Genomic DNA, 26,908 nt, shown 5'->3' with positions numbered 1-26,908 from the left:
ATAGCTATCTAGTGATAGAGATGAGGAAGGTAAAGGAAACTTAATCATATGAAATTGTAGTGGTTGCAGATTTAATTTAGAAAAGGGAAAACTTGGCAGAGAACCACTATATTGAGAAAAACCTTACTGTATCTGACAAAAGAACTATAACCAATGGAATAAGTTACATAGTAAAGCAGATACTAGCTCAGTTTAAATAAGAGCATTCTATTATAATTTCCAAAAGCTAAATTAGCCATCCTATGGCCATTTGTTCATGGAAGTGTTGCTCATGGAAAAGGTGGGCTCAGTAAGATTTCAGGGATTAGTAATAAACGGCACCTTGTTTGAGATGACTTCTAAACTCTCCTCTGATTCTAAAATAATGTGAATTAGAAGGAAATAAATGTTATTTTTAAAAACTTACTGAAAAAGATGAATGAAAACAATTTTGGCTTCAGTCAAAAAGACAAAGTTTCAGTTAATAGGCTTTACCACTGAGTAATGAATGACACAGAGGCAAATATCCACTAACTCAGGACCTCAAGTATTTTCAACTTTAAGTGTAAAATAAAACCTCACTCATACAATGGCTGCATGAATTACACAGAGACACACAAAATGCCTGACACTTTGTAGGTACTCAATACACAGCAAGTATTACTCATTGCCTGGAGAATCCCATGAAAAGAGGAGCCTGGCAGGCTACAGCCCATGGGGTTGCAGAGTCAGGACACGACTGAACAACTAAGCGCACACATACGTTACTCATGTATTCAGTAAATATTATGCTCCAAACGGTAGTATTTTCTATATTATTTGTTAGCCACCAATACACTTAAATAATAACTTGTTCTCTGCGGTGTTTTTTTTTTTTTTTTTTTTTATTTTCAAACCTATGCAATGCATACTTGGAATTCATTTCTACTTCTATGCTTTGCATAGTCTCTATTGGATGAAAGAAATTTCTATAACCTTGCTTTTGTTGGTTTCCTTTCTACCTCTGAACAGGAGTGGGATTTACTTTAGTACATATCAGCTATGTCATTTATTTTGCCCCCAAAATATAATATACTGTTGCATAATCATTTCAACTAAACTGGACTATATATCCAATTTAATCAAGCATACTACCAGAGGGCAAGGAGATCAAACCAGTCAATCCTAAAGGATATCAACCCTGAATATTCACTAGAAGGACTGATGCTGAAACTGAAGCTCCAATACTCTGGACACCTGATGCGAAAAGCTAAATCAATGGAAAAGACCTGATGCTGGGAAAGATTGAGGGCAGGAGGAGAAGGGGCCAACAGATGATGAGATGGTTGGATGGCATCACCAACTCAGTGGACATGAGTTTGAACAAACTCTGGGAGATAGTGAAGGACAGGGAAGCCTGGCATGCTGCAGTCCATACAGCTGCAAAGAGTCAGACACGACTTAACAACCAAACAACAACTACAACAGATGTTTTCTTACTCTTTTAGACAGCCTACACTGGCTAACTCATTGCTGAGCACTTCCCTCAAGAAATATTTGAGTAAATAAAGACCCATTTTACCAAGGGTAGTTATTAGAAATCTTAGTTATTAACAAAAGCTTATGAAATAAAAATAGTCTGAGGTTTCTCCCCATTAGAGGAAACCCATTTCTTACTGAAACACATCAACACTTAATACTTCAGTCAATAATATTTATCCACCAAATTTTTTTCAGACAGTATGCAATTCCTTTTTTATATACTTGCAGAATAATTCACAATTATACAGATATTTCAGTTGGCAGTTTAATATCATGTTGTCTGTTAGATATTTATAAGCACAGTATACTGCTTATCCCCCCAGCGTTCATGATAAAGAAGAAAAGAAAATCACTACACATTAATTAAAATACCAAGTTATTTTTCAGGGACAGAATTTTGTTGAGTAAAAATCATACTGACAACAAAGTTTAAACATATACAGTATTTAGTACTAGCTGAGTGATAGCTGATCACTATCAGATGCAACAATAAAACTAGTTTCAGAGGCTTTTGGGTTTTTTTAAAGAGATAAAAGGAAACAAGAAACTGATACTTGGAACAAATAAAACAAATCCTTAAACACAGGGTTTTAAAAATCACCTAGATATTCATACTAATAGACAGAATGTATGATAATTCTACAGTGTAAAGCTGAAAAACTTGCAGATAGTTATTTACTCCCATAATAAAGTAATTTTAGCACACCATTAAATTTAAAAGTAGAATACATTTCAAGTTTGATTTAATTCCACATGGTGATTACAGATTACTTTTAAGTAAGATGAAATTTAAGAGACATACTAATTCTCTTTTAAAAGTTTATCAAAATATAGTGTAGAACTAAAAGATAAAAAGTATAAGACAATAAAACCATTTTATGGCAAAATCAACTGAATAAAAGAGCATGATTTTAATAAAAAAGTTCAACGTGAATTTTCTTCCCTCAAACAGTAAGCTCTTGTTTAACTTGAATATAACAAAATTCACTGAATTTAAGAACGATGAACTTCATGAGTTCCTATAGGGCAGTTTCATTTATAACAGTTATAGAGTTGATCATACTATAAAATAGTACTGAAGAGCAGAAGATAACATTAAAATATGGTTACTAATATGAAGTAGGGGGAAAATTCCAACAGTTTCTGTTTTATGAAAAGTCCACTTTAAGGCATCTTTTCCTGTATCAATAAGTTAATTCATAAACTAAAGTTCCTCTTCATTAGTGTTACTTTTACATCAAAAGAAAAAGACTAGACTAATACAACTATGAGGTATCAATAAACTTGACTGTCACAGACAACTCAAAGAGCATGCAGAAAAGCATTCCATAATTTTGACAGGGTAGGGGGACCAAGGGACACAGATGAAAGAGCACATTGCAAAAAAGACTTCGGTTTTATCTGATTCTGCCTTTCATTAGCAGTTGGGCTTGGACAGACAAATCAGTTGACTTTCCAAGTTTTATGTCTTCCTCCGTCAAGTGCATTTAGATTTTTCAGTTTTAAAACAAAAAAATTCTACAAAATACACAAAGTTACGAAAAAGTAAAAGCAGCACTGGTTTTACTACTTAAAGAAATGGCAGAAAAATACAAAATGATTTGTAACGTGCAATGTAGTATTTCCAGAGCAGAATTCCTAAATCATTGCACATGCCCCGCTACGGTTATATTAGTGAAGATCTGGATACTGTATTCATAATGTAACTCTCTCCTTTCACATCATTCCTCCACCGGGTCCTCCCCTTCCTGCTTCAATCTCTTTTGCTGGTTTTAACGCCAGCAAACGATTGTATGCACTGAAAGCTTAACAATAAAATCATTTTAAACGATGCATTTTCAATCAAGTGCATCATCTACTTCACCACATTTCTTCCAAGCGGGTAAATTTTTATTAAGAGAATAAAAACATGCATTTAAAAATTCAGAAACAGAAATATACCAGGCCTATTTTTAATTTTGAATGCTTAAAAAACAATGGAAAGATGTATCCTACCCTATTCCCTTAGGAACGTGAATGCGTTACCCACCCAATGAAAAAACATTCTGCTGGTTCATCTTCCTGCTACACAAACAGCTTTGTCGTCAGGCCCGTCCTAGTCCTTTCTTCATCGTGATCTAGTAATTTTACATGGATCACCTTGGCAATGCTTGGACAGGCACTGTCCCTGTCTTCCTGGAGCTTACATTCTCAAAAAAAAAAAAAAAAAAAAAAAACCACACACAAAAACCAAAAACTCCGCTCAACACTTAAAAAAACAGAGATTTTATGACTTAGGATCCAAATCCCACATCTTTCCGCCCCTGGTTAGGCAGCTGCTAATTCTTCTTTCCCTGGCAGAAACGAAGGGACCCATACCAAAGCCCACATTTGAATCTCAGGACAATGAAGTCGACAGGAAGCCACTCTCTCCTCCCCCGGGTTACTACGGAGCCACAGCCTGCGCGGGTGCTGTGGCCCGGCGGGCTGAGTGACACCACGTCTTCCACGCCCTCCCACCACGTCCAAAAGGCTTCTCGCCAGACCTCTCCAAACCGCCCCACACCCCAAAACCAACCACACAAAAAGGGTCGACACCGGGAGCTGCTCAGATCGGGAAAAACCCCTTCTCCCGCTGCAGCGTAGCCATTCCCTCCACTGCTCGGCCCGCACCCCTGCAAACAGCTCGGGAGGAGGGGGCTGCACAAAGCCCGGACAGCCAAAGACGACTCACTACGTGGACACTAGCAGGGGAAGCCGGGCCGCTGGACCGGGGGACTCGGGGTTGGGGGTTGGGGGTGGGGGGGGCGGAACTAGGGGGGGATGGGCGTCCCCGCCGAGTCCCAGGTTCGGGGGAGGGGGCGGCGCGCGGAGCCTCGGGGAAGCGCCCCTCGCCGCTGGCCCGCACCCTCGCCCGCTGCGGGCCGCGCCCGAGCCCCCGCTGCAAACCCAAGGAACAGGGTGTGGAAAGGCGGCGGCGACGGCATCAGAGCGCATCACTTACCCCTCACTGCTGAGAGGGACCGGACGGGGGGGCGGGGCGCGCCGCGTCCCGTGAGTCTTTCGCAAGCGTCCTCCCCCACCCTGTCGTCGTCGCCGCCGCCGCCGCGGTCGAGCTCTGGGCCCCTCGGCGCTGCTGGGCAATAACGTTATTCCACACACGCTCCGCACATAGCGGTAACGGCAAGGAGCGGCCGCTCAGTGCGCAGGCGCCTGGGGAGAGGGCGAGGAGCCCGGCCCTACCCCTGCTCCGGCTCAGTCCCGGCGAACTCCTACTGCGCAGGCGCCAAGCACAGACAATGAAAAGGAGTTGTGCGGGGGGTCTCAACCACAGGCCTCTCCAGCTGCTGACTGCGCAGGCGTACGCCGAAGACCGGCTTCAACAATGAACAGGACCCGGGCTTTAGCTGGGACCGCAACGGGCTGGGACTACAGTTCCCAGAGGGCAGTGCGCCAACTCCAAGCTGCTGTCGGGTCGCTGGGCTTGATAAGATTGCTAGTGTCAGCCGCTTTCACAATCTACGCCGTTTGGGAAATTCAGAGCTGCTTCTTCTTGAAAATTTATTTAGCAGTGTTGAGAGATGTTGAGGCGGCTGAAGGGTGTAGGAGCTCGTTATTTGCGTTCTTGAGAATCCTCAAGGATCAACTGCATATTAGTGAATTTAGAAGAATAAATAAAGCCTTCCAACGAGTCCTTTCTGTCAGTTAGGTGGTCCAGACAGCAGGATAGGATGAAGGCAGGACTAAGCCTGACTGGGCTACAGAAATGGGCGGAGCCTCCAAGCAGTCTCTTGGCAACCGGATCTGGTCGCCAAACCGCCAAAGCGTGAACTTCGAGCGCGTTGCCCTCTGGGAATTGTAGTCTTTGGGCGGGTTCGTAGGAACTTCGAGACTGTAGACCTAGACACTGAGGACTACAGCTTCCGACGTCCACCACGAGGGCCCGAGGGTGGAAAAAGGCCCGAAATCTCCGGGATTCCTTGCTCCCCTGTGACAGCAACTGGAGGAAGCAGGCGGGCGCATCGTGGGGGCTGAGGCCTCTTATTCTTGGAGGGGAGGACACTGGACACTTCCCCACGCAACTCCCATCTCTGGCCCCCGAGTTTGTGCATGGCGAAGTCCCCGGAGAACTCTACCCTGGAGGAGATTCTGGGGCAGTATCAACGTAGTCTCCGGGGTGAGTTTCTCCGAACCTCTGTGCCCTAGTCCCTTGATACCAGGACCTCGTGGCTGGGAGCTGACCTGGTGCGATTCCTGACACCTTGGTTCAGCCTTTGCCAGACTGCAGAGAAAGAAGATGGATGTTGCTGTGGAAGGATTAAATAGTTGTGTTTGTTTTTACGTTTAAGCAGCGTTGTTTCCTTTGATTCCCCTAGTGACCTGAACCAACTCCCTGATTGTCTTAGGCATCTTTTTTACCCGAGGCCCGCAGAAACTCTTGGTCGGCTCTATGCCTGTTCTGTCCAGTTCTCATACTGGACAGAATGTGATTTATTGGACCCGGGGGCGGGAGGGCGGGGAAACCCGCTAATAATTATTTTAATCACAACAGCTTCTATTTAGTGGTCTAGGCTATTTACATACATTAAATCACTTAAAACTTACAACCTTATGACTGTCCCTCTTCTACACATGAGGAAATAGAGGTCAAAGAGGTTAAGTTAGACCAAAGCCAACATAGCTGGTTAGTGGCAGAGCCAGGTATTAAATTCAATCAGACTTGTCTGCCTTGAAAGCCTATGTTTGTCTTTATTAATCATGTCTCAATTACTATTACTGAAACTTTATTTAGTTAATTAAGCCCGATAAGCATCACAAGAAAATCTGAATTAACTAAAGTTTCACTAATAGTAATCGTGACATCATTAATAAAAGTGACATACTTGTAGATAGTCTGTCATCTTGAACATCATATGTAACATCTAGAAAACCTCATTTCTCTTATTTTAAGGTAGAAGTTATGATATTGTCTACATGGTTCTTGTGAGGAACAAATGAAATAATTCAAATAAAGCAGTGATTCTTCAGACTTTTTTTTAACTCTTAGCCATAAGTAAAAATATATTTTATATGGGTCATATACATATAGGCTAGGGGCTTCCCAGGTGACTTAGTAGTAAAGAACTTGCCTGCCAATGCAGGAAACACAGGAGACGGGAGTTCGATACCTGGGTCGGAATGGTCCCCTGGAGGAGGAAATGGCAACCCACTCCAGTTTTCTTGCTTGGGAAATCTCATGGACAGAGGAGTTTGGCGGGCTACAGTCCATACACAGTCACAAAGAGTTGGACACAGCTTAGCCACTGAGCATGCGCACATGCATACAGACTAAAATAAAAGTTTCATTAAAGAATATTTATTCTACTAGAAGTAATTCACTATACTTTCTGTTCCTTTGCATTTTCTTAACCCTTTAGGTCCTGACCAACAGCTTTAAAAATATTTAAAGCATTTAAAACATTGACTCATTTATTAATTTAGTGCCTACTATACGTTAGACATACCACATGCTGGGGATATCGTAAGTAACTAGACAAAGTGTCTGTCCTCAGGGAGGCTTTGGATTAATGGGGTGAAGGACAGTAAAATAGCTACAGATTATCACAATAAAAAAAAAAAAGGGTAAAGATCAGTACTTGACACATAAGCCCTCATTAAATGTTAGCTGCAATTTATAACTGGTACTTGTGGCAAAGTGAAGATTTTTTGAGGGGATAAGAGACTTGAATCTAGTGAGTCTAGACTTTGAAAGGTTATTACGTATTGTTTCCATCTGTCAGCAGTGTTATAAACTGTCAACATTCTCAGTATTCAAACTGCAAGAGTAAAATCATCAGTCTGGATGAATATCTTCATCAGCCTACTGATGTTTCAAGAGCTGTTAGATACAGAAATAACCACTTCTAACTTTTCATTTGAAAACAAGAAAATACTGTGCAGAATGATAGTACCAGTGGCATTTGATTTTTGAGGTTGTTAAAAAAAATTCTGTTTTCCATTATGTTCCTCCTAGTTCTTCTTCTTTAACCTTAGTATGAACCTTTATTTAAACATTAGAGACTATTTAATATTAGGCATTTTGATGCAGTTAATTTCAAACTGTTATAGTACTATATTTAAAACCCACAATACTGCTTTCAGTAATTATAGAGTGAAGAGTTCTTATTCAAAGATAAGATATTTTAAAATGAAGTAAAAATTTAGTGTTATAACAATATAAGATAGTGAAAACATAATCAAGAGCAAACAAAGCAGAGAAAAGTTTGTTATTAATTTATAATGATAGTTTTAACAATAAATTGAGAAATGCAACTAGGAAATTTTCATGGGTTTTCAGCACTTATCATTTATTTAGTAGCATTTTAATTTTTATGTTTATTAAATAGTTTATATAACAGCTTATGGAAGGAAGCAGAACTAATACTGAAGAGAAGCACGATCAGAAGCTCTTCACTCCACACACTATAAATGACCACTTTTAGATAGGATAATTCCCTTTAAAGTCAAAATGTGTGTTTCTGAATAAACACAGTATGGTGGCATTATTTTGTATATGAAACTTCATTATTTTAAGCATTTGTGTCTGACAACTCTAGAATTGTGTTACTATACAATCAGATAAAATGCAAAATGTAAAGTTATTTTGGTTTTTTCTATTCACCATTACTTCCCCAAAATGTCTTGTCTCGTTCATTCTTAAAGAAAAGGTCATAGATATTCTTGATCTTTCCTCTCAAGTTATTTCTCTGGTTAACTCAATAATTTTACATGTAATCATTACTAATTCTTTCATTTGTATTTAGCCAGGAAGTAGACATGTAAAAATGCAAAATGGTTTTACAATTTTCCCATTATAGTTTCTTGTTTTTATAGCTCTTCCTTATTTCTTTACTTTAAATATAATTTTTGGAACTATTCTGTTAATAGTATATGAAGAATTTGAATTTCTGATGTAAAAAGCAGAGTCAGTGTTGCTTTCTTGCTTTTGAAACTTAAGTGAATTCTTGCCTCTCCTTGAGTCTGATGATCCCATGGCAGCCATGGAAATAGAGCCATCTACAGACTCCATACTCACTGCTGATTCTTTCCCTGATGCCTTTCACATGTAGTCACCCTCTGGGGATAACCCTTGTCTGTGCCCTCACTGAGAATTGGAATGGTGTAAAGACTCCTTCAAAGTAACAATTCTGGCAGACAAACTAGAAAGCTTCATTGCCCTACAGATCTGTAATGTATGCCTACATAGTAGATGATCTAAAAGTTTGTTTTCAGTGCTGAGCATATCCTAGGTATCCTGGGAGTCACAGTGTAATCTAGAACCAAAAGTTCTAGACTTTATTTTAGTTTAATCTAGAACCAAAAGTTCAAGACTTCCCAAGTCTAGTTAAGTGTTTATTCACTCTTTCAGTTCAGTTCAGTTCAGTTCAGTCGCTCAGTTCATATCTGACTGTTTGCGACCACATGAATCGCAGCACGACAGGCCTCCCTATCCATCACCAGCTCCCAGAATTTACTCAAACTCAAGTTCATCAAGTCGGTGATGCCATCTAGCCATCTCATCCTCTGTCGTCCTCTTCTCCTCCTGCCCCCAATCCCTCCAAGCATCAGGGTGTTTTCCAGTGAGTCAACTTTCGCATAAGGTGGCCAGAGTATTGGAGTTTCAGTTTCAGCATCAGTCCTTCCAATGAACACCCAGGACTGATCTCCTTTAGGATGGACTGGTTGGATCTCCTTGCAGTCCAAGGGACTCTCAAGAGTCTTCTCCAACACCACAGTTCAAAAGCATCAATTTTTTGGCGCTCAGCTTTCTTCACAGTCCAACTCTCACATCCATACATGACCACGGGAAAAACCATAGCCTTGACTAGACGGACCTTTGTTGGCAAAGTAATGTCTCTGCTCTTTAATATGCTGTCTAGGTTGGTCATAACTTTCCTTCCAAGGAGTAAGCGTCTTTTAATTTCATGGCTGCAATCACCATCTGCAGTGATTCACTCTTTAGGCATCTAAAATTCAAGACCCACAGAATTATATTGGTAATTGTGAAGTATAGCAAATACTCCCCCTCTAAATTTAACACATCATAGTACAAGGTTATGAGGTATAAAATAAGCTAGTTCTGTTATAGTATAACAGAAGGCTGTTTAAATTCTATACACTTGAATGTAGAAATGTGATGTTAGAAAGAAGAAATTTGTTAGAAATTCAGTGTCCCAGCCTTAACAACTGAATCATGTTTCAAATGTTGCTGCAGTGTTAGCTGTGGATTCAGTTTTATGCCTGTATACATTACTCACCTATTCTCCAACTTCCTGGCCACCTTTGATTGAGTGGGCATCAAGAAATGGAACAAACTTATACTGAAACAGGAATGCATCATTTACTTTCTGTATGCATTTTATATGGTAATTCCTCCTTTTTCTTTCAATGTTTTGTTATTTTAGGCTCTAGATTGAATTTATGAAGAGTATGATGGAGTCAGAGAAAAGAATGCAAAACTAGGATCCAAGTTCCAATTCTTACTGTTGCTTTTCTAATAACCGTCTGTGTTACCTTAGGCAAGTTAATAAACTGTTCTTGGACTCTTGTTTCCTCATCGGGAATATGAAAAGTTTGGACTAGGAGGTAGGGTTATTGCCAGTAGGAACCAAGGAGATGACAAAATGTGTGATGAAGTCAGTGGAAGACATTAGGGAATAGTGAGGCTATGGCCAAACTGGGCAGCTGATGCTTTTTCTGAAAACTTTGCAATTGCTCTCTTGCTCTTTCCCTCTTTTCTTCCTTCCCTTTCTTTTATTCTTTTCCCTTCATCCTATACTATGTGGGTCAAGCAAAATATGTGAGAGCTTAGGTCCCCTTCAGCCACTATCTCAGATCTCTAGATCTGTAATGTCCCTTTTATCAACACTGGATTGGACCACATGAATGATAAAAAGTTGTGTTTCCTTATGAGATTAAGGAACTAAGTTCATGGAAAGTGAGAAGTTGAATATGGGAAGAAAATATAAAATTTGGGGGGGGTGATCTTTTTCTTTGTAAGTTGATTTAGTTGGATAAAACTGAAAATAATACTGATGTTCCAATTGTACATAAGTAAAATATAAACAAGTGTTTGTTGTGTTTTTTTTTTTATTCCAGAGAAGGATACATATGTAGAAAGCTGATGTTAATCTTACTAGTCCATAATTTGGTCACTGAATTAACTAGCAGTGATATTATCTGGACCTTTGGCAGACTTAAGGAAACATGTATATAACTTAAGTAAAAGTTCCTCTTTTTCTCAGTTTTACACATCAAACTTGTATTTCTTCTTCTTTTTTGTTTTTGCTGTTCTTAAATGTGTTCTAAAATTTTAAAATATTTAGGTGCACACTCACACACATTGTCTATGGCTAATGTTTGCTTATTTAACTATCAGCTTCACTGAAACCAAGACTGGCAACAATGTAAGAAAGGCCCTGGAAGCATTCATTATGAAACTAAAGAAATACAATGATTTGGCTATTAATAAATAAGGATTGGTAATGCAAATGAGATTTTTCAAACATTTAAATTGACTTTTTTGCTAATAAAATTTAAATTACATATATTCATTTTTTGTTTTATATACTTATATGGCTGTTCTTAGTAGTTTTAACTTTTATTTCTTTTACCAGAATACCAAAAAGTAGTAGCATTTCCATTTTCTCTTCCCTAAAACTAATGAGGTAAAATAAACAAAAGACAGAATTTAGCAGCCCAAAAAGCGTGTTTTATAAGTAATAATCATCCGTGAAATAATGTAGAACCAAAACAATGGTTTGGTGCTACAAGATTGTACAAAAGGTAGGAAAGATAGCTTGAAACATGCTTGTGTGCTTGCTAAAGCAGCCTTGATTATGGGAGAGCTTCATCAAAGCCCACTGGAACATTTAAAGGAATGATTACTAAAGAAGCTCTAAAAAATAGCCTTGGAGTATAACTATTGCTTCATGTATTAAACAAAATGAAACTAAATATGAATTTCAAGTTCTTGATCACAATAGGTATTCCTGACACCTGGATCAGAAGTGCCTCATCTTGGTGTTGATGGCGATGGGTTGTGTGTGCTGCCTCCCACAATGGTAGAATAGCTCAGTGTCCTGACCACTTTTCATCAGGTTGCACCTGTAATTCCGGTGTAGCAGTGTGGGTAGTCTCTCCTCAAAACTGAGCACTGGCTATCTTGTTTCATTACTATAAACCAGCAGTTATCAGAGTGACTTTTTTTCCCATCCAGAAGACATTTGGTAATGTCTGGAGGCATTTTTGACTGTCACAACTGGCAGGGAGAGTTTTACCAGCATCTAGTGGGTAGAGGCCAGAGATGCTCCTGTACAAACACAACACATCCCCTTACAGTCAAGAATTACCAAGTCCAAATATCAATAGTGCTGAGACTGAGAACCACTATCTAGAAGTAGCAAGGTTATTACTCATAGCATTTGCTTTGTGAGAACCGTGCTTGAGAATAATTTCAATTAAGGATATAGATTGTTTTGGCTGATAATTGTACCTAAGTTCTGCCAGTCTGGCTAGGATAACTTCTTTAATAGAAAAGTGACAGGTGCATAAGTATTCTCAGTTGGTACAAAAAAAAAAAAAAAAAAAAGAACCAGGTGTATCCCTCATAATGTGTATAGTCAATCTTCTTGATTTCCCAACATCCATCCATCATTAATGATCTTCCAGACACTGCTCTTAAAGATGTTTACATTCTTATTTGGATTATCTTTCACTTCTGGTACCAACCAGTTTTAACACATTTTTCAGCTATTAGAGTCTTATGATAGTAATTTTTTTTGAGATTTTGTAGTTTCTGCATACAACTTTTAGTCTCTTTAATCATTGTAATTGCCAGTTACAAAGCTGGTTTTTCTAATTTTGGATTAATGCTGTCTTCATCTTGGTCACACTAATTGTCAGTCCCCCAATAAACTGTGACAACAATCCCCTGAACTAGCTGAGACCCAGTCAAGTGTGGACGGACACATGCATCTCATCTGGGTGTGGTTTCATTTTTCTGCTTGTCTGCCCAGATCTAAGCTTGTTTTGAGCATTGCAGCTTGCCTCATGCTTAGCCTGGGGAGGTATGGTTCACTGCTTGTTTTCCCAGAGACAGCTGGGCACTTCATTGGGTGCGGTTCTGCCTCCTTGTCACCAGGATAATTCTCATTACAGATGGAGAATGTAGACATTAATAATTCACAGTATGTATGTAAGTGATAATCCTTGGTATACAGGGACGTATTTTCCTTTTTGTTCAAAAACGTCTTGATGAAGAGAGGCTCGGTGTTGAGCTAGGAGCTGGAAAGTAGAGCAACTAGATTACAAAAATGAATGAAACAGACAAATTTGTTGGCAGTCAGGAGCTTAAAAACCTTTTCAGTGCTCATTGTATTGATTGATATTTGGATAGTGGACTAGCAGAAATATTACTTATATTTATGTTCATGCGATTCTGTAGGACTCAGAGGTTGTATTTCTGTTTGTATTTGTAATTAAGTTTGTATTCAGCCTGTGGTTGATGCTGGGAAGAAGAAATCAGGATGTATTGTGAAATCTGTTACTATCCTCTCAGGAGAGAAGAGGAACTAAGTATTCTTCCCCACTCTTGAGGATAAAGCTATGCCCATTAACAGTGGGATAGGAAACCCTAACTGGAACCTCTTATCTAATCTGGTTTCCATACATGTAAGCAGAATGGGGTTAGGGCTTCCCTGGTGGCTCAGTGGTAAAGAATGTGCCTGCCAATGCAGGAGATTCAGGTTCTATCTTTGGATCAGGAAGATCCCCTGGTGAAGGACATGGCAACCCACTCCACTCTTCTTCCCTGGGAAATCCCATCCTCAGGAACGTAGCAGGCTACTGTCCAAGGGGTCGCAAAAGAGTCGGAAATGACTTAGTAACTAAACAACAACAAGAAGCAGCAGTTAATGGCATCTGGGGAGCAGTGTTCTTAATAAGGATTATGAGACCAGTTGCAATGGCTCCAGCTGAAAAGCAATGGGGTTTCGTCTGTCTTCAAAGATCTGAGTGTTGTTATTCCAAGGGATTAATTCTGTTTGTCTGTTGCAGTGTATATAATTATGTTCTTATGTATATATTTGAAAAACGTTTAGCATGTTTTAAAATGTAGTCTTGGAATGACTTTAAAATATCACTTACCTCCTTAGTTTTAGTTTCAGGATACAGTTCTTGCAAATTCCTTCTCTTCATCTCTGACCCTAGCAACTGAAGTCATTCATTGCAAAAAAAAACCCAGACCTTGTGTAATCACTGAGAAAAGTGAGATGGCTGTTGAGTTCAATATATTAGTATTTCACATAATACTATTTTCATAGTAGAGTTTAACACATAGTCTTTAAATGATAAAAATTCTAAAAGATTAAACAGGAATATCAGGAAAGGGATTAAATGGCCTCATAAAACTCTCCCATTATTGTAAGCTAATGAAATAACTCTACCTGTAGGAATTTTCAATTACACATTTTTTTTCAGATTTCCTTTCTTTTTCCTAATATAGCTTGTTAGCTTTTAGTCAGATTAAGTATAAATAAGTAATTATCCTTTGTCTTGTAGATGAAGTCATTTGATGGCTCCGCAGAGCCTCCTTTTAGTGTAATTCAAACCCTTTTTTTCCTTTTAATGGATGCAGTAAAGATAAGTGCTTTATTCATAGGTATCAGTGTGTAAGTCCAAAACTGTGTGAACTAAATTGCTTATCATGTAACACTTCGATTTTTCCTTATCCTTTAACAAATCTCTTTAGAAAATACTGAGTTAGTAAAAAAAAAAAAAAAAACTATTGCTGCTTCTCATTTTACTGAAACCAGGAATGCATCTTATCTAAACTTTTTTAAACTCATGAGGAATAAAAGGAGGCCAGGCTTGGTTAGTTATCAATACCAAATTCCTGTCAGAGAAAGGTCTGTGTGGAAATAGGATTGGTGTGGAGAAAATTGCAGTGATAAATTTATTGGGTCTCTTGTGTAGATTGCTGAACCCTGACCTAAAAGACCTATTTTTGTTAGTTTACTCAAGGGGAAAATGAGTTGCTGTAAGTGAAGGACCTGTATTAGAGATTTTGTAAGATAGAGAATATTTTTTCTGTTAAGTTATGGTATTTTTGTCTGTTTCACACATTCAAATTAATGAGCTTAAAAGAAATAGAATGTATTTTTCAAGGTCCTGTAGACTATATATTTATAAATATATTTTCATCCATGATTGGTAATGAAAAGCTTTTTCATTTTTATAGCTTTCTTAGGGTTCTCTTATAGGTATTAAAGATGAGGAGCTTTTTCTCCTGAATACAGAAGTAGATCTAACTTGTCAAGAAAGGGCCTAGATCAGAAGAAAGAACTTCATTGGTGTTATTGTTATGCATTGCTCTGAATTAGGGAAAGATTTTACTTAGAAAAAGTTCTCCTCTGAAGATGTTAAGAATTCTTTTGATGGAATCCATTTGAGATAGATAATAGCTGTACATGAACTTGCATGGGAATTCATCTTTTTCTAACATAAATTTCTATGTTAGCTATATATAAATATTTAATAAATAAATGAATTAAAGATAACTTTCAAATACAGATGTCAACATTTAAAAATGATGACTGAAACCTGGGTCTCAGCTCTAATGTAAAAGGAACATTTTTTGTTACAGTTAATGTTTCTAGATTGGAACTGGAGAACTAATTATAAGAGATTAGCAGAAGTAACAAGTTTAAACCTGAAAAAGTATCTGGTCTTTAACTAATGAAATTACCCATCAATTTTCTGATTCTCCAGTTGTCATACATGTAAAAAAATCCATAAAACAGGATAGAGTTATTAGTAATGTCATGTCTAGTGTCATTAGTATGTTATAGTATTAACATATAATATAGTATCATTACTGGGGCGTCCCCAGTGGCTCAGATGTAAAGAATCTGCCTGCAATGCAGTAGATGCAAGTTTGATCTTGGGTAGGGAAGATCCCCTGGAGGAGGGCATGGCAACCCACTCCGGTATTCTTGCCTGGAGAATCCCATGGACAGAGGACCCTGGAGAGCTATGGTCCATAGGGTCACGAAAAAGACACGACTGTAGCGACTGAGCACACATGCCCAGTATCATTACTATATTAGTATGTAGTTCTGTTATTAATGTAGGACTTGGATCCTTTGCTAAAGGTTTTTTGGGTGAGTATTTCACTGAATAATTATTTCAGTTACCTTTTGTTGCTTAACAAGCACAACCCACTCCGGTATTCTTGCCCAGAGAATTCCCATGGACAGAGCAGCCTGGCAGGCTACAGTCCATGGGATCGCAAAGAGTTGGACAAGACTGAGTAATTAAGCGCGCGCGCGCACACACACACACACACACACACACACACGCACACCCCCCACACACAACTCACTCTAAAGCTTGATGGCAGAAACCAACAACCAAAAGCATTTTTAGTGCCTCTCACAGATCTGTGGTTTTACCAGACCGCAACTGGGCAGTTTTCGAGTCTCTCTCATGCATCGTGGGTAGATGACCTCTGGTTCTGGAGTCACCAGGAGACTGCCAGACTGTTAGTGGGGTTGGGCTTCTTCTTTCTCCTTGTGGTGATCTCAGAGCCTCTCCTTTCCACATGGCCTCTTCAGAGTCTCTCTAGCAGGGTAGCCAGACTTCCTACTTAGTGGCTTGGGGCTGACAAAAACCAACATTCCAAGAGGGTAGAAGCAGAAGCTTCCGAACATTTTAAAGATGTGACGGGTCAGGCGTCATGTGCATTCCAGTGCATTCTCTTTTTGAGTGTAGGTTACAGGTCCACTAAGTTTCAAGTTGGGAGAGCACAAGGATGTAAGGGTGAGTTCTTTGGGGGCTGTTTTTAGAGATGAACTATTAGAGTAATATACCTTAAAATACTTAATTTTAGACTATTTATGTTAAGTATGTGGTAATAAGTTTAAACTTCAATTCTAAGAGTAATCAGGCATAGTAACTGAGAATTTCTACATGAGATGTAGTCAGCCAGCAGTATATAAGTACAACTATACTAAGTACAGTATATAAGTACAACTATACCGCTCTAAGCGCATCAGCTATTCAAATCTTGATCAGAACTAGGCCAGGTGGTCAGCTGTCTTGATGCTAGAGGGCCATGTGGCCCCCAGGGACAAGGAGGATTCTTTGGGTAGGAACTTGAGGTGGTGGGATCCCTCTTGCCAGTCTTGCCTATCCACACCGTGCCAAAAGGTGTAGGGGAGTCTTAGGCACTGAGGAGTCAGGATAGTGCCTCCCCTGTGAGATTATTGTTTGGGAGAGTGAAGAGGGGAAAAGCTCTCCCATTCAGTCGTCCGTGGCAGTAGAGCTATATACAGTGAATACCAATCACAGTGGTGTCCGGGAGCTTAGAGATCATTAAGTCTAACCTCTGCCCCATGAACTTAATCTCACATTTCCTCTGGCATGTTCCTCAGTAAGCTAGAAGCAAAGCTATGCTTTTTTTTCCTCCCACAAAGTATCAGAAATGATTGCTTTTCCTTTAGAAATTGTCTTCTCAAGTCCATGTTCATTTGATCACCCAGATTTCACTGGCTCTGATTTTCATCATGCTATTGCAGAACGTGCAAATAGAAGCATTCACCAGTTGAAATGTGCCCTGAAAGAAGGTGATGTCACCGTTGGAGAAGATATGCTGGATCCTTCTTTTAATACCAGTGTAGGAAACGAGGATGCTGGAAATGCCTGGCGTGAACTACAACACAGCCATGCCGGTGAGTGTGAATGTCAGTCCTAACCTGAATGACACACAGTGAATTCTTTAAACTCCATATAGTAATGACGCCAGCCTGTCCTCACTGCTAGGATTTTAGTCAAGAAACACAAAGCAGCTAATCTAGTTCCGTTGCTTTTTTTTTTCCCCTTTGACTTCCCTATGCCTATAGGATGTCAAAGCAGTGTTTTCTTAAGGTAATTCCAAGCTGCCTCTCCAGCCTCATTTTTCTATCTTCCTTTCAACTATTCATCTTGCAAGCCATGTTCTATTCATGCCACCCTATGGCCGTGCTTCTCTGCTTTGCATGAGCCATGTGTTCAAACTGGCTTTTTCTCACCCTTTTCTGCATGGTGATCTCCTGTACATCCTTCACACTCTCTTCTCTGTGAAAACAGGCACAGTTACGTGCTTCTTCTTCTTACAGCATTATAGGCAGACCTAGAGCTTCTTATAGGTAGATTTAGAGCTTATAATCTTGTTAGTTAGTTAGATATATCAGATATAAGTTTATATCTGTTAGTTATATACCTCTTGCTCAGTGGATTCTTACCTCTTAAATGAGAGAGATTTTCTTATGTTTGTTTTTGTGTCTGTCAATAGCACATTTTGTGATGCATAATACACAAATATTTGTTAGATTGATGGAAGGATAGATGGGTGATGATAAACTATGGATTTAAAATAAGATGAATAAACCTATTGCTTTTGCTCCATAGTTAATCAACTCAAAGCTTTGTTGCGCCAACAAGCAACCAAGGAAAGTGAGGTATCTCTAAGAAGACAAGAAACATCCTCTTTGGTAAGTATCACCATTTACAGCCTAACAAAAGCATTATTTTTCTAACTATGTTTTAATTTTGTGTATCATTTTAGTAGTACATGTGTTAAACAGATTCTGAGCTGGACGTGCTAATAGTGGAAAGTGTTAAAAGAAATGATCTTCCCTCTGAAAATTATTTTGGCCGAAGAAGAGACTTCCATGGCAGAGGGGATTCTGATTTTTTAATTTATTATTCACTTGAAAAATGTGAGTGAAGAAATAGTTTGGAGAATTTACTTTGAAACTGTTAGCAAATATTTTTTTTAAAGGAACAATATATGGGAAAGAGTAACCATTGCTTTTTTTTTAGTATTTATTATTATTATTACTCATTTATTTTTGGCTGCTTCAGGTCTTAGCTGTGGCATGCAAAGTCTTTGTTGTAGTAAGCAGGATCTTTCATTCGGTATGCAGGCTTCTTTCTAGTTGTGGCAGGTGAGGGCTCAGTGCTTGTGGCATGTGGGCTTAGCTGCCCAGGGCCATTGGGGATCTTAGTTCCCCTTCCAGGGATCGAACCAGCATCCCTTGTATTGAAAGGCAGATTCTTCTAGAAGAATGGTACCAACGATCCTACATACAGGGCAGCAAAGGAGACACAGATGTAAAAAACAGATTTCTGGGCTCAGTGAGAGAAGAAGAAGGTGGGATGATTTGAGAGAATAGCATTGAAACGTGTACATTATCGTATGCCATATGTAGAATGGATGACCAGTGCGAGTTGGATGCATGAAGCGGAACCCCCAGGGCCGGTGTTCTGTGACGACCTGGGGGAGTGGGGTTGGTCAGGGAGGTGGAAGGGGGTTTCAGGATTCGGGGAACATATGTATACCTATGGCTGATTCATGTTGATGTATGGCAAAAGCCAACACAGTATTGTAAAGTAATTATCCTTCAATTAAAATAAATACATTTTAAAAATAAATAGTTAAAAAAAGAAAGAAAGGCGGATTCTTAACCACTGGACCACGAAGTCCCTAACCATTGCTTTTATAGAGGGGCATATCTGTATTTTTATTACTTTTAGAATTTACTTTCTAATTCTGGCTGTCCTTTGTTTATGTTAAATGTTAAATTTGAAGCATGTAATCTTTTTCTACATTAAAAAATATATAGTTATAAAATTGTGTGATATGAGAAACTGTACTCTATTTCTTCTGCAGCTGTTTTCTACTGCTCTTGCTTTAATGGAGCATATTATTTCTGACTGAAGCAGTGTGCTGTAAAGCCTGAGATAGGTGTGAAGGAAGGGTGGAAGTGGGGGAGAGTACTGTGAGGGAAGGGTATGTGTCAGGAGAAGGTGGGTGGGAGGGAAGCGTTCTGTAGAGAAGGGGTACTGTGAAGTAAGGATTTGGCCAGGTTTAAATGGTCAAAATAATAGTCTATGCTTTAGGGTGATCTAGGGTCTATCATGTACTCTCTCACAGGGTTTTTATAGTAATGAGGTAAGATCACATATTTAAAATTCTTTGGAAACCTATGAAATATGGCACAAATATAAAATGTCATGGCAACAATAACCACCTTGCATTTTCAATGTCTGTGACTGTTGGATACCCAGGCTACATGCTGAAAACTTGAAGACATGTCAGTTACCTTTACTCACAGCTGAAATGTCCTAAAGAGTACCCCCATATTAACACTTCATTCCAGCCTGACACAGACTTTCATGCTTAATTCCCACTTTAGAGAAATGGACTACATGTTCCTATTCAATATTTATAGATATAAACTATAATTTTGATAAAATATTTCATTATTCAGTGAACTTATTACTGTTTACACCTAGTTTCTAGAATGCTCCTAAGCACATACGGATAGAGTACTTTTAAGTCTAATAGATTAAGTTTCTGTATCTGTTGAATGCTCAGACATGCTTCTTAGTATTTTTAAGATATTACTGAGCAGTGATATTGCAAAACTGATTGACTTTAGATAAGCAAGAAGACTCATCAAGATGATCAGTTCAATATATACAGTATATGCCAATACACAGGTCTATTTATATTGGCTCTATGTGAAAGAATGGAACTTAGACTCTAAATGTATACAACCTACATATGATGATTACAAGCTATAATAATAAGTAGCTTTTGAAGACTGTACCCCTTAGAATGCAGTTTCATAGCCAAAATGACGTATGAGAAATATGTGGCTGTATTAAGAGTGAAATGAGGCAGTGCTGAGGTAGAAAATATGTCTAAACATTATTACTTGTTATTTTAAAATACGGACATTCAAACTGTGATAAACATACAAGTGATTTTATATGAACATTTTCCACATGATACTAGCTTGTTTTTAATTTTCCCATTGATTTTGCCCTATGTATACACATAGTAATAATTTATATTTGCCTATACACTGAATCCCTTTCTATTAATATTAATTATTATAATTAGTTGCTTTCTACTTACCACAGATAATTCATTTAATTAACATGTCTTTTGGTTTTAAATTTATTAAATGTGGCCAGAAGCAAAGCTGTACTTAATTATTCTGCCATGAGAGCTGGTACTTCATCATTTATAGGAATTTCTGCTGTGTTGAAAAACAAAATGATTGTGTGTCTCACCTCAAACTTTCCTCTGGATTCATCTAACTGGTAGAGCTTCACTTTCCCTTTTCCTAACTTCCTCTTTTCTTTAAGTAATATCATGGTAGTAGTGTTAGTCCCTCAGTCGTGTCTGACTGTTTGCGACCCCATGGACTGTGGCCCACCAGGCTCTTCTGTCCATTGGATTCTCCAGGCAAGAATACTGGAGTGGATGATATATGATTTATAAACCATTTTACAGTCATTTTAGGACAAGGTAAGATGGATATTAAAAATCGATTACAGGACTGCTGCAAAAGTAAAGAGAATTAACATTTTTTTTCTAAAGTCCTCAATGCAATGTCTCACTTTCATGTATATCTGCTTTAGCACTCTAGTCCTGGAGGCTCCAGAACAGCATAGTCTCCAATTGCCTCAAGTATTAGGGTCAAAAATAAAAAACCAGGTTTTGCTTATGTACTTCTTTGTAGATAAAATTTTACCTCAGTGACACACATTTGGCATCAGACACTTGTCTAAAGAATCCCTTCTTCAGGCAGCTGTTCTGCAGTTTTAGCTAGCAGCCCTCTTCTATGGTGATTTCTTAAAAAGCTGTCCCTTTATCTGAGAATTACTGAATAGCACGTCACATTTCCAGATGGCTCAAATGGGTGGTTCATCCCGAGCCAAATTATACTACTCGAGCATTTTTCCATTTGCTGTGTGCTTTTTACAACCATTTTCCTTTTCCCTCTTTAAAAAATAGTTTTCATATTCCTGAATCTTATCTATTTATAGAATTTATAAGATGAAATAATACTGCTAGCCGCACTGTGATTTAGTCTGTTTATTCTATGTTTATATGACATAAGTGCTAAATTGAGTATGGAGATGGTATTAACTGATTCTTTGCTAAATCCGAACATGCTTCATTTGTTTTCATTTTTGCCTTAGAGGTCATCAGAATGTGAGGAAACCAATATGCCTACTGTCCACAATCTTGTTCCTATCATCAATGACCAGTCTCAGTACATTTATCATTTAGAGGCGGAAGTCAAGTTCTGCAAGGTGAGTATCCCATTAAAAATTTAAGCCAGACTATGTTAAATTTGTTATTAATAATAATATCTTGTGTGAAAATTTGCTATTAATTAGTCTTCATGTTTATAGCAACACCTTGATCGTTGCCATCTTTCTGTGATTGAAAAGACTGATGTGTAATCGGAGCTTCTCAAGCTTGGGAATGGTACTCCTGACCATGCCATTTCTGAGTACTTTATTTCCCAGTAGTTTATAATTATATAGTAGTCTATAATATTTTGATAGTGTTCTCTTATGTCTCAGAGTTTTTCCTTTCCACCCTGCTTCAGCCCAGCTTATGGCAAATGCTTTGGAATAGTAATACCAATCATTTTCCCACTCTTGCCAACCTGTTGAAATTGTTGTGCAGCAAATAGGGATCCTAAGCTGGTAGACTGTATCTACCCCTTGTCAGTATAAAGGTTCTTACTGTAACTTTGAATGAAGATAGCTCATGGGGGTACTGATACTGAGAATCAAGAAACCAAACTTTGTCCCTTATGGCTTATAACACTAGATGTTATGTATTGCATGACTGTATGAGGCTTAATAATGTTTTTAATGCCTTCCCAAGTATATTAGTGTCTTCTTTTTTTTAATATTAATACATCAGATTATGTGATATTTTTATAGAACTTAGTGATATCTTTTGTATCATGTGTTATATTTTCAACATATGGTTCCTCTTCCAAAGTGTAAGTCTGATATGTAGCTTAAGAAACCTTTAAACATTTCATCGTCAGCTTTTCAAGGGTGTTTCCTGATCTTAGAATGTCACTTCTCCTTGTTCTTGGAGGATGCACTCATTATTATACAGGTATTCTTGGATTACTAAAAAAGCTGAAATAGTATCCTAGGACTCATTCCATTATAAGCTTCTATTAATTGCTAAAATGCTGTGGGTAAAACTTGAAAGATTTTGTAGGGGAGATAAAACATTACCTCTGCCCTTTTGGTGTCTTTGGTTGGGCCTTTGAATTAAACCAACATAAGATAGATTAACAGGATAAAAGGATACACATTTATTTAATGTAAGATTTATGTGACATTGGAGCCTTCATAAAGAAATGAAGACCTGAAGAAGTGGTGAAACCTAAGTGCTTTTGTACTTGGTTGAACAAAGAGAGGCAGCTGTGAAAATGTACTGAAAATATGTGGGGAGGCTAAAGAAGATGAGTTCTTTTAACAGGGTCTGTCTGTACAGATTTCTCTGTCTCTACTCCCTGTCTCTGGTGATGAGACTGTTCTTTCTTCCTGGTGTAGGGAGGGCATCGTTCACATGGGAGTTTTAGTCCTGCTTTCTGGAAGAAAAGGGGAAGTCAGAGCAGACTTGTGCCTTTTGTTTTTCATGGGCCCTTAGCTCAAGATAATTCTTCCAGAGGGGCATATTTTGAGATGGCAGATTCTTCCACTCTGTAATAAAAATTGTAATAAACTCACCATCTAGTTGACAGCACTATTACCTATGAGAATCACAGCAACACGATAGTAAAGATGCAGTGTGGTCCTTTATTTTGTGGTATAAACTATAGTCATAATAAGAGAAGAAGGTTACTAAAAAGCTCACTGTCTTTGAGGATGTTTTTATGGGAGAGAAAAATCTTAAGGTGTAGGATCATTAGATCAGCAGAAGGGAGATGAAAGAATTTTAAAGGAAAAACAGCAGCAGTGAAAAAAATATTCAGGATGTATATGATTTATTTATGGGGGTCATGAGGCATCTAGTCTACATTCCTTCAATGGAAGATATCACTTAGAAATTATTAAAATAATGCCGAATTGGTTAAATAGAAGATTACAAAATCCTTGAAAGTCAGACAGAGTATACATTTGACACATGTTAACAAGGAAGTAGGATATTGAAAGTAATGTTTAAGGGTTTAGAAACCTTATTTGTTTGTTTAATTAATAGATTTTGTCAGCTTTAAGTTTACAGAAAAAGTGGATGGAAAATACATAGAATTATCCTGTATTTCCATGTACTTTATAGCTCCCCAGCAGTTTCCCCTGCTGTTTACATCATGCATCAGTGTAGTATGTTTGTTACAGTTGATAAGCTAATACTGTTACATTATTATTTAGTAAATTCCTCAGTTTACATTAGCATTGACTCTGTGTTTTACATTCTATAACTTTTTAAAAATATGTAATGGTATATATCTACCATTACAATATCATAGAGAATAGTTTCACTGCTTTAAAAATCATCTGTGCTCTGCTTATTTATCCCTCCTTTCCTATCTGCTAAACCCCTGGCAACCACTGATCTTTTTATTGCCTCCATAGTTTTGCCTTTTCCAGAATGTCGTATAGTTGGAGTCATACAGTTTGAAGCCTTTTCAGATTGGCTTTATTGCCTTAACAATATACATTTAAGCTTCCTTAATGTTTTTTCATGGCTCAATAGCTTATTTCTTTCTATCACTGAGTAATATTCCATTGTCTGGATATAGGATTTTTTTTTTTTAACTACTCACCAAGTGAAGGAAATCCCACTTGCCTCCAAGTTGTGGCAACTACAAATAAATCTATTGTTTGTTTTTTTAACTCATTTGGGTAAATACCACGAAGCAAAATTGCTGGATCACATATAAGAGTATGTTTATTTTCATAAGAAACTGCCACACTGTCTTCCAGAATGGCTGTGCCATTTTACTTTCCCTCCAGCAATGAATGAAAGCTCATGACGTGGAACAGTCCTTGCCAGGATTTGGTATTGTCAGTGTTTTGAATTCTAGTGTATTAGAAATATGTGATGCTATCTTGTTTTAATTTCAATTCCCTGATGACATACAATGTTGAGTATTTTTTCATATGCTTATTTTCCATTTATATACTCTCTTTGATGAGGTGTCTGTTCAGGTCTCTTGCCCATTTTTTAACTGGGTTGTGCATTTTCTTATTGTTGAACTTCAAAATTTCTTTATATATTTTGGATACCAGTCATTTATCACATATGTCTTTTGCAGTTCTTTTTTCTTAATTTTGGTTTGCCTTAACAGCATCAGAGAGCAGAAGCTTCTAATTTTAATCAAGTCCAACTTATCAGTTTTTTTCTTCCATGGACTGTGCTTTTGGCATTAAATCTAAAAATATTACCCAACCCAAGCTCACCAATATTTTCTCTAATTCTTTTTCGAGCTTTTCTTTTTTTTTTTTTTCCTAGCTTTTCAATAGTTTTGTGTTTTGCATTTAGATCTGTGCCCCATTTTTAGTTAATATTTGTGAAGGTATAAGATCTGTATCTAGACGTTTAAAAATTTTTTTTGCATATTGATATCCATTTGTTCAACATCATTTGTTGAAAAGACTATCAACATTGAGTTACTCTTATTCCATTTTTTAATTAATTTTATTGTAGTATAGCTCCTTTAAAATGTTGTGTTAGTTTCTACTCTACAGCAAAGTGAATCAGATATATATATATATATATATACCCTCTTATTTCCTTTCCATTTAGGTCACCACAAAGCACTGATCAGAGTTCCCTGACCTATACAGTAGATTCCCTTTAGTTGTCTCTTTTATGCATAGTATTAGTAGTGTGTATTTGTCAATCCCAATCTCTCAATTTATCCCCCTCCCCCTTCCATCCTTGGTATCCACATGTTTGTTCTCTATCCATTGTTAAAGATCCGTTGACTGTTATTTGTGTCTGTCTGTTTCTGGGCTCACTATTCTGTTTCATTGATATATTGGTCAGTTCTGTCACAAATATCACACTGTCTTGATTATTAGAGCTTTATAGTAGGTCTTGACATCTTCCATTGTCAATCTTCCAATTTTTGTCTTTTCCTTCAATATCATATTGATGATTTTGGGTCTTTTGCCTCTTTATGTAAGCTCCAAAGTAATTTGTAAATATTTACAAAGTAACATGCTGGAATTTTGACTGAGATTGTATTGAATCTCTCAAGTTAGGAGGAACTGATATTTTGACAATATTGAATCCTCCTATCCATGTACATGGAATATCTCTCCACTTATCTAGATATTCCTTGATGTCTTCATCAGAGTTTTGCAATTTTGTTCTTACAGATCTGATACATATTTTATGCGATTTATACCTGAGTATTTAATTTTATTGGTGTTAATGTAAATGGCGCTGTGTTCTTAATTTCAAATACCGATTACTTATCACTAATATATAGGGAAACAATTGACTTTTGTATATTAACCTTGTAATGTGCAACCTTGCTTAATGATTTATTTTAGCAGGTTTTTTTTTTATTCTTTGAGATTTTCTTCATAGACAGTCATGTCATCTGTGACAAATACAGCTATCTTTTAAAGAATTTCTTCTTTTATAGCTTTTATTTCTGTTTCTTGCCTTATTGTTTTAGTTAGGACTTTTAATATGATGTTGAATAGAAGTGATAAGAGGTGACCTCCTTGTCTTAATCTTAGTGGGAAGCTACCTATTGTCTCACAGTGAAGTACAATGTTAGCTATAGGTTATTTGTAGATTTTTTTTACTAAACTGAAGATGTTTTTTCTTTATTCCTAGTTTATTGAGGTTTTTACCTTGAATGGCTCTTGGATTTTGTCACTTGCTTTTTTTACATCTATTGATACGATCATTTGATTTTTTTTCTAGCATGTTGAATTATTTTGATTTTGAAATATTGAGCCAGACTTGTATAGGTAGATTAAATTCCATTTGGTCCTGTTGTATAATTATTTTTATACATTGTGGGATTTGATTGACTAATGTTTGATGAGGATTTTTGCATCTATATTCATGGGATATATTGATCTGCCACTTTTCAGCCCTGTAGTCTCTTCACCTAGTTTGGTTAGGATAATGCGGACTTCATAGAATGAGCTAGGAAGTATTCTCTCTGGTATTTTATAAAAGATATTTTAGAGAATTGATCTAATTTCTTTTTAAAATGTTTATCAAAATTCACCAGTGAACCAATATTAGGACTGGTACTTCCTGTTTTGAAAGAGGATCAATTATTTATTCAATTTCTTTAATACAAGTAGGCCTATTCAGGGTAGTAGTACTCTTTACTACTCAAATAGTAAAGAGTCTGCCTGCAATGCTGAAGACCTGGGTTCAATCTCTGGGTTGGGAAGATCCCCTGGAGAAGGAAATGGCAACCCACTCTAGTATTCTTACCTGGAAAATCCCATGGACAGAGGAGCCTGGCAGGCAACAGTCGATGGGGTCGCAGAGTTGGACATGACTAAGTGACTTCACTAGGCCTATTCAGATTAA

General features: G+C 37.7%; 2 protein-coding genes across 23 annotated transcripts in view; one reads left to right on the top strand and one right to left on the bottom strand.

The window, feature by feature from the left end:
* Positions 1 to 4,740, bottom strand: part of CEP170 (centrosomal protein 170) — a 131,149-nt gene extending 126,409 nt beyond the window's left edge. For 4 of the 12 annotated variants that reach the window (XM_043924011.1, XM_043924014.1, XM_043924015.1 and 1 more), the window contains exon 1: positions 4,484 to 4,737. The gene's annotated coding sequence lies outside the window, so the exon portion shown is untranslated. Of the gene's footprint in view, positions 1 to 3,529; positions 4,004 to 4,483 lie in introns of those variants that run through there. The other 8 variants (XM_043924005.1, XM_043924017.1, XM_043924010.1 and 5 more) reach the window with 7 other exon arrangements.
* A 552-nt stretch (positions 4,741 to 5,292) lies between these two features.
* SDCCAG8 (SHH signaling and ciliogenesis regulator SDCCAG8) overlaps positions 5,293 to 26,908 on the top strand; it is a 247,055-nt gene continuing 225,439 nt past the window's right edge. For 10 of the 11 annotated variants that reach the window (XR_006344971.1, XM_043924028.1, XM_043924026.1 and 7 more), the window contains exons 1-4: positions 5,293 to 5,656; positions 17,097 to 17,249; positions 17,968 to 18,050; positions 21,559 to 21,672. Coding sequence is in view for 10 of the 11 variants with exons in the window: in XM_043924028.1 (XP_043779963.1) it covers positions 5,590 to 5,656; positions 17,097 to 17,249; positions 17,968 to 18,050; positions 21,559 to 21,672 (417 nt within the window). In the remaining variant the exon portion in view is untranslated. Of the gene's footprint in view, positions 5,657 to 16,331; positions 16,339 to 17,060; positions 17,250 to 17,967; positions 18,051 to 21,558; positions 21,673 to 26,908 lie in introns of those variants that run through there. The other variant, XM_043924025.1, reaches the window with a different exon arrangement.

This window comes from Cervus elaphus, chromosome 14, assembly GCF_910594005.1.
Source record: "Cervus elaphus chromosome 14, mCerEla1.1, whole genome shotgun sequence".
Classification (NCBI taxonomy): Eukaryota; Metazoa; Chordata; class Mammalia; order Artiodactyla; family Cervidae; genus Cervus; species Cervus elaphus.
The sequence above is the reverse complement of the archived record's forward strand: the minus strand, read 5'-3'. Positions and strand labels throughout refer to the sequence as shown.